Raw genomic sequence first — 8859 nt, forward strand, 5'->3', positions numbered from 1 at the left:
TTGTAGCTTATTTTTGCCCGGTTTGAGTATAGGGATCAGTATTCATGGTAGTATTCATGGGGAAGTATTCATGGTTTGAAACTGCAATAGATCTGTTCTTCAAATGTTTGTATTGTTTTTATTCCTGTATGATTTGGATAGCATATGGGAATTATCATAGTTTCGATTTAAATGAAATAAACTTTGGAACTGAAATGAACCAATACATTTTTTTTTTCATTTATCTACTGTATCCATATATTGAAATAGATTCTATGCAAGGAGATTACTAAATCAATTTGCAACACATATGAATTTTATCATTAAACTATTGATTTTTCTAATAATTACTGCTTAATAACAAAACAAACTAATATTAACTTATAAATGTAATGTAAGTGCAGGTTCTATATGTAATATTGTGGCAACTGTTTATTTCACATCCCAAATATACCAAGTTTTTTACCATACAAAGCTGGGGTGGGAGAAGTAAGTACTATCATTTATTACTAATATATGAATATAATATTATTACCAATTACTATGTAATCTGTTTTAAATGCCAGTATAACCTATAATATGTTTTAATGCAATTTTTACAATTTACCAATCAAGCTAATTATATCTGGTTGCTACATATTAGATATTTAATTTATAAAGTAATTTACCCAGCATCGATGATGATAAACCAGACTTCCCTTTTTGCTTTTTATTAATTAAAATCATTTAATTTTAAACTGTTAACATTTTGGAAACTTATTTTCCTCATCTTCAATAATGAAAAAGTTACTAAAGGTTTTTGTTCATTTTCACTGTTCCTTATTATTTATTTTACTCATCCTAAGATGATGTTTTATCTCAAAATAAATAAATTATTTAAACTAAGAATCATAAATGTTTTAAGGAGTATTTATCTGTATTATGAATTTTCCTTGTCATATCTCTAGTTAAAACAGATGAGTATTCCTCGAATGATAATTATTTTTAGTTTATAATAAATAATTTATTTATTCAAACATAAAATTATTATGACTATATATGATAAGTAGGAGTAAACATTTTTTAAATAATTCTCATTCTGCAGATGGAGAATATGCCCTGAAATGTTAACAATGTTAATAATTTTACTCAATGAATTGTAAAATATGAAATCTTGTTCAATATTTTCTACGACCGTATTTGATCTGTGTAGGTCATAAAAGATATGTTATGAAAAATTCGAATACTTTATTTTTTGCTTATGAAAATAAATAAAACTGTACTTCTATAACCCTTGAAGGGTTAAGATTGCACTTTGTAAGGAAGTTCTGTTATTAGACCAACAGCTGTGAAAGGAGGAGATTTGGTTAGAATCACACTTAGCTGCCAAATTTTTGACCAGTTAAAGGTACCCCACATTATGAGGCTAGGTGGACCCTAGTAGGTTCCCAAATCCACAGGGCTAACTCACGGCTGTAGTGAAACAGAAAATAATTATCTGATTCACCTAGATTTGAAAGGTCTTGGAAGTTTTATCACAGTGTCTTACCAATGAGATAGCTCCCATTTTTTCCTTATATGATTTTAAAATATATTTTTTTATATTTGAAAAATTAAAATTCATTTATATATATCTACAGTTAACAATTATCTTATCATTATAAAATTCATTTAATTAACTCGATTTAGGTTGATTTCACTTATTGGGATTTTTTCAATTTACCTTGTTTTTATTTATTAATTTTAATTACTATTAGTGTTTAAATTGTTTTGTTCATGTATCATTATCCTAGAGGTTTAGTGAATGGATAACATATCAGCTATGAAAAAAAAAATCTCTCAATTAAACTTTTCAAAGTGATAAGAGAGTGAGTGGTGTTCTTTTTGGAGCACCTGGTCTATGCTTGTATTAGTTGCATATAGTAGGTATGCATATAAGTTAATTATATAACTGATTCTGTCCATCTCCTGTTATATTTGAACAAACTAATGCAACATAATTTGAGTTACATCACAAGTGAATTTTATTTATAGATGATTATATTAATTATCATCGGGGCAGTCTTCAAAATTATTTGCTATCTTCAATGTTATACTTTTACTAAGAAAATTGAATAAACATTGTACTTTAAAGATTGTGAAATCAACTTGGATCCATATTGTTAGATTAAAATCTCCAAATAGTGTAAAACATTGATTGACAACAGAGTTGTCACAATTCCATTGGCGTTATGCCACCTTATCTTGGATTGCTGTCCACGGCCTCCACCAAAGCAGTTCACATTCAAATACCATTGCTGGAACGCAGGAGTTGAATGGCTGGAGTCTCAAGGAGGTTTGAACAGAGGTTGGTCTAATTGCGAACCCTCAAGGTCTCCTATCTATAGATGAATATTTTCATCACTGCATTGTTTTGTAGATTTCTTTGATGATGAATTCATAAATAAGTTTGATATTTGATCTGAAATAAATTAGTTTTGTTTAAAAAATTAATTTTTAGGCAGCTCTAGTTTAGGATGTCTCTAACCTCAGTTTACCCACCAGAAAAAGGTTACCTTAAAATGTTGTTGGACAGTTATTATATTTCAATTAAAGATCTGATGAGACAAGATTAAGTAAAGATATTTGTATATAAAACAAGCTTCAGCGGCTGAAATTAAAAAGTTCTAAATTCCTACTTCTACTATTATTATTACCTCCTCAATTAAATACAGCTGTCGACTTACCCAACGGTTCCTTTTAAGTAGAGTTCGGGCCTGTACTAACTTGTAGCATTCTGTGAATTAATTTTTGAAATTACTGCTACTGGTTATTGCTTTATAGTATACAAGTAAATATACTAAACCAAATATCTTGTAAACTACAACTGGGTTATAAGTATTAAAAAATAGATAAATAAATTTAATCTGCATTTGTATAACTTCAGTGTATCCTTGTTTCCTGGAGACAATGCCATCTTTAAGATATTGATCATTTTTTTAACCAATAAAACAGCCTGTTACAAGTTTATTTAGCTGTTAGCCTTCAAGATTGCGGTTTGTGCTTTAGACGTTGCAGTGCTCTTTATAAATTGAGAAAAAAATAGTTCCATTTGTAGTTACCATGACCAGTGCCATCTTCACCCCCTTACACCAATGATCCATAGATAAAAACAACCGAGAAGTAAGATTGTTTTAAAAAGATTGAACAGTTTGTCACTTATGTTGATAGAAACTGGTGTACTTAAATAAATCGACTTTAAAGAAGTTATATATATATTTTTATTGAATCATTTTTAAAATTTTTCTTTTGAACGTTTGTTAGTTTTCAAATATTAAATTAATTAATGATTTTAATTAGTGTGTTATTTATAACTCAAGGATGTTTAGAAAATTATTTGAAGACCCCTATTCTAATCTGGAGGACTTCCATAACTCAAAGTGCTGGGGGGCTCCACTTGGGCACTGACAGCCATGTTTAGAGATTCTGGGTCAGACTTCCTTCCACAGGTTGTTGACTCTATAAATAGGTTAGTATTTCCTCTGATCATCAATATACCATAATCAACATCCACATCGTCATAAACTTAGCTTGGTAATATATGAATCATTAACTGCATTGACTTTTGCCTCTTATTGTATTTCATCACTTGTCTCATTTTTGGCAATTTTTTTCTTGCTGGAAACACCTCAAAAATGAATTATTACCGCATTTTATGAATGAATAAAACCTCATTTAAAAAATATACTCTTGTTTACAATTTATTTTGCGAAAACATGGCCTATAATTCTTCTTCCTTCCAAAGGTTGGCGAACCCAGTGCCCCACCACCGCCAGACACTAGATCGTTTATAAATAGTCACTCCTTGATATACAGGCTATCTCTTCTATCTCGTTTTACTTATTTTTGAATGGATCTTGTTTTGATATCTCTATTTTTTCACACGTTAATTAATTGATATTGATCCCTTCCAAATGAAATTATAGCATTAACAATATGCTTTACAAATCACTGTTTTGTAAACAACCATTCTGTAACAACTGCACACGTTCATTTTAATCGCCGCTGCGCCATCTAATTAAATTCTTGAGCTTTCTTATCTTTCTACGTTCCAAATTTTCATATAGTCTTCATTTCTTTTGCCCACAAAAGAAATGAAGACTAAGGAAGAAATCCCCGAATTGACCGTGGCTTTGTAGATGAGGTTTACGTTGGGGTTAGTAGGAATGTCCGTTATTCTTATCTTAACTGAGAATGGAGGCTGCCCGTAATTTGGTCCAAATCTCCCCCTTAGTCATCAGACACGCCCCAACGGAGTTCATCTTAACCCTTCGTAGCGCGCGGTCAAGGATTCTCAAAATCTGGGCGCGGTGAGCCTGACAGGCGCACGATACAAAAAAATTCGTGAAGTCCCTAAATCGCCTTATTTAATTAAACCAAAAATTGCCGATCATCTTGAGGATGTAGACAATAAGGGAAAAATATAAAATAAATTTAAAACATTTCTTATTATTTATTTAGGTACAAAAACCAAAAAATGTCTAAATGCGGAATTCGCATATCATGGTTATGAATATAAATCAAAATAGGACCTTTTATCCTCGAAACAAAATTCAAAAAGGGGTCAGACATAAAGTTGAAATGTGTGGGGACAAAAATAAGTCGGAGTCATCGTCCATCAAAGCCGATAAAGGATCGCAAGAACAGGCTGAAAAGCTTGTTGCATCTCCATTCAAAAACGGTAATGGTATCTGACGAAAATGTCTCAAACAGTATCGAAAAACAATGAAGTGCTTGAATTTACTATCTAAAGTGAAAAATATTGACCTTCGGTTTGTAACGTAATCTGGCGCGGTGAGCCTGTTAGATCAAAACACGTGTGACGTACTTTCTTGAGGAGATGAACTGACCGGGCGGGTTGGAACCACCCCACAAAGTTGGGGAACTACTGGGAGAAAGGGGTCACACTCGGCGCCTTTTTGGAAGAGACAGCAAAAAAACTGAATCCTGTGTCTGTCAGATCAGCCGCGCCCGATGCAGGGTTAAGTACCTTATTTTTGGCTTCATTTTCCCTGGAAACCTACCCTGCATTACAGACGCCTGAAATTGTAAAACGGCATGATTCTATGCTCCACTCCCGCCCTCTATGGTAGCCTTACTTATCTAACTTTTTAAACAGACAATTATAGCGAGTAGGTTGGTCGATATTCGAAATGTCACAAGAGGAGATTGTAACAAAAAAAAAAAGCCATCCAGGTACATCTCATAAAAGAAATAATTTTGGTTTATGTTTTAATTGGACGTATTCTAAATAAACAAAGTCGGCTCTCACGTCCTAGTTTAGAGCGGAATAATGTTATCAGATTAAGTAAAAATTATTTTTTTCTGCTTTTTGATTGTTTTAGTTAAATTATTTTAAGGACTTTTGTTCAAGAGGATGAGGATGGTTGAAAGAAAGGCGATAAAATTAACCTTGTTTCTCTGACAAGAAATGTTAGTTCCGAAGAAAGAATAGATGTCTTGAATAGAATCCCTTAAAGAATTTTCTAGAGCCGTCAGTGCTAACAATAGATTACAATGGCTCTTGTCCTCCACTGCCTGGTAAATATTGACGGCCTTCTCGATCTATTTGATGTTCTCCTTTCCGCCATATTAAGGCCTTCTTATTACCTTTTTGTATTAAGATCTCTGTTTGCTTTATTTTATGTACTTTCTTCTTTTAATCATTTCTTAATGTTTTTATATAAGACATATAAGGCAAAAAGAGGTTATATTCATTTTATAATTTGGAAAAGGGTGAGGGAATATCAAGTAAATGTTAATATTTTAAAGTTGGTCGTATTCTAGACTAAAAACTTGTTTTCTATTTAATTGAAATTAATAGTTAACTTTAAGAATAGTTCTTTTTCAAGTGTTTTTAGTCGCCTTGAGAAATATTAAAAGTAGTACCAAGACCAGGTATCCATTTTCCTATAATCCGTTTAACTTTCACTTACCTATTGGAATATATAGTAAGGTGAATGATTGTGATCATTTCAAAATTTTGAACTCTAGATTTCGACGGAAATACATGTTGTGAGGTCTCCTGGATCCATAATAAGGACGAGTATATGCCTGGGATGTGTCAGCTACCTTTTCGCTGAATTCGACCGACCGGCCACTTCATAAAATGGATTTTTTCGATTTTCCCGAAAAATTTGTTTTAGTTATTTATATAGTTAGTTATATGAAATAAAAAAAAAAAATTAATATAATCAATTTTGTTCCACATTTGGTCAGCTTTAATTTTGTATAGGATAGGCTTAATTCTAGGATTCATAGTTTCCTAGGCGAAAATCGTTTCTCCCAACCTCCTAGGAGTTAGGACTTTTAGTATAATTATCTCATAACTTGTCTAAACAAAGTCCTAAAGTCAAAAATTATCTTCCTTTACAACCTTTCTTTGAATGAACTAATTCATTTGTTTCCTGCTGTAGCTCGACAGTTGACGGAGAACCTTATGGGCGGAGCTTAGGCGTTTTAGGAGATTGCGCACCGCGAATTGTACACATGTTAGAGAAGTACCTTTGGAGATTTTTAATTTTCTTCGATATTTTTAAGCATTAATGAAATGAAAATCAATTTTTATTTGTTTCTCAAATCAATACGATCTTATTGATGAAGCTCTGCTGGTCTACATTTTGTTTTTTTAATAATATTATCAAGGATAAAATCAATGGGTAATATTTTATAATAACGCACAGCAAAATATTTGTCTATGATCTTTCTACGATTTAAAAAATAGACTCTAGAACTGATGATACTGGAGTCCAAACGAAGCAGAACAAGAAACTTCGCTGTCACATCAGACTATACATAGTCCATTCTATATCGGCCCAAACATAAACACTACTTACAAATGTCACAAAAACCAGGACCAAAAATAACATGGCAGCAATAGAATATTCTATTTATAGTGTCCAGTGGAATAAATCTAGCGACACTCGTGTTATTTAGACTCAGTAGGAGAACTATCCACACAGTTCCAGAAGACATCTACAGTGCGGTACAAATGGTTAATGTAGCCATTAATGTTTGTACAAAATGTCAGATGTTGACGCCATGCCGGGAGGGCGGTAGCCAAAATGCTGTCTATATTCGTGCCGGCTAATGCCTCCTGTATAAATAAATCCCTATTGTGTCGGAAATCCTCTGTGTATCATTTCCGTCCTTTGAACCCAACCTCCATTTTTTTACCTTGTTCAGCATTTTCTTTTTAAATTGGTAATTTGAATTCAAAAATTAAATTTCTATTACTTATTATTCAAAGGTTATTTTAATGTTATATACCAATTAGATTTTTTCAAGGAAGAAATTCAACCCTTTTTTACTTCTTGAAATCTTTATGATAACTGATTTTCCGTATTCACACTCATCACAGCTCATCTTCATCATCGTTTATATTTTTCTTTTTTATATATTATTAATTTTTAATTACTATATTATTAATTTCTTTAATATATTATTAATTATGATGGTCCTTCCATACCTTGTCTTGCTCTCAATAATAATAGGTTATAAGAAGTGGGTATAAGGATTATATTTTTCCATGAATTAATGTATTTATTATATAATATTATAATTATAGAAAAATAATTAATTGAAATTTAGTTTTTTAACGCAAATTTAATAGATTAGAACCATAAGACCAAGTATGGAGTTGCCATCGAGGAAGTATATGCAATAATAAATGGCGGAGAAAATGTAAACCATTTTGAAAATGTTCATAATGTTTAGAATTCCGAATCAAAACAACATTTATTTTTAGTAGTTTACACTTTTTTTTTAGTTTACGAGGAATTATTCGTAAACTAGCAGGGGGGGGGGCGGTTATGTTCACGCTTCTGGGCATATCAGCTGACAAAGTGCTATACTAGCTGACAGTACCGTATCAGCTGTATCAAGATATATATATATATATATATAGAACAGGGTTGTACAACTTACATACCCTCAAGGGCGAAAATAACAAACTTAAACGAGGTTGCGAGCCATATAATAATTATATACTTTAAAGTATCAGTCAGTTTAGTGTGTAAGGTAAAGAGAATGGAACCGCGAGACGCATACTTGGACTATCCTAGTCCAGTGGATGAAAGGGTGGAATGAAACATTCCTTAAGATGTACTTGTGCAGCTCGTTTATCGTCCCACTTTCCTTCTTTTTTTTTTTTTTTTTTTTTAATTTTTACCTGGGCAATGTAGTTGTATAAACATATTGATATATGATCTCTTAATCACGTTCTATCTTTCAGGTAGGACGAACAACCAGCAAACTCGGAGGATCTTCATACAACAGAACAAGTTCCGCTCCTTCTTCAACAAATTCCGTAAGTTATTAAATTTTTAGTTATAACTGCATTATAAGTTCAATATATTCATATAGACATATTGATAAATTATGGGTTAGAATCAGCGACAAGAAGTTGGTAATTCTTATCGGTATAAACAAGCTAGTCCAGAAAAGGGGGTTATAATTCGATGAAATATACCTAAAAAATCTGAAATATATACATCACTGTGTTGCTTAAATAGTGACACATCTGACAATAAAAAATTCTTTTCTATTCTTTTTTGTTTACGAATTCTATAATTGGGGGTTATTTTTAACAATCCCATTAGCTTAAAGACAGTCAGTTGGGAAAATAACCCCAGTCTATGATATTATATTTTTTTTCTCAGTCACTACTGAAGCAAAACAGTGATATATATTGTTTCGAGCATTTAATTCTCCTGTCTTCATTCTTTCTAATATTGTATATATATGTGTGTGGGTCTGAATAATTATTTCATGCTTATATTATTATTAGTTTCCGTCTAAATACCTTAAAAAATTATATAAATATTCAGTAAATGTAAAAATATTTTATAACTTCGATTTATA

At 31.6% G+C, this 8859-nt stretch overlaps 1 protein-coding gene across 1 annotated transcript in view; it reads left to right on the forward strand.

Moving 5' to 3' along the window:
• LOC136795615 (nucleolar and coiled-body phosphoprotein 1-like) overlaps positions 1 to 8859 on the forward strand; it is a 71169-nt gene that overhangs the window by 54807 nt on the left and 7503 nt on the right. Inside the window, exon 2 of the mRNA XM_067046774.1 lies at positions 8231 to 8305. Within this exon, the coding sequence (XP_066902875.1) occupies positions 8231 to 8305 (75 nt within the window). The remainder of the gene's footprint in view (positions 1 to 8230; positions 8306 to 8859) is intronic.

The sequence above is a fragment of the Halyomorpha halys genome, unplaced genomic scaffold, assembly GCF_000696795.3.
Source record: "Halyomorpha halys isolate HHAL.00 unplaced genomic scaffold, Hhal_1.1 Scaffold281.1, whole genome shotgun sequence".
Lineage (NCBI taxonomy): Eukaryota > Metazoa > Arthropoda > Insecta > Hemiptera > Pentatomidae > Halyomorpha > Halyomorpha halys.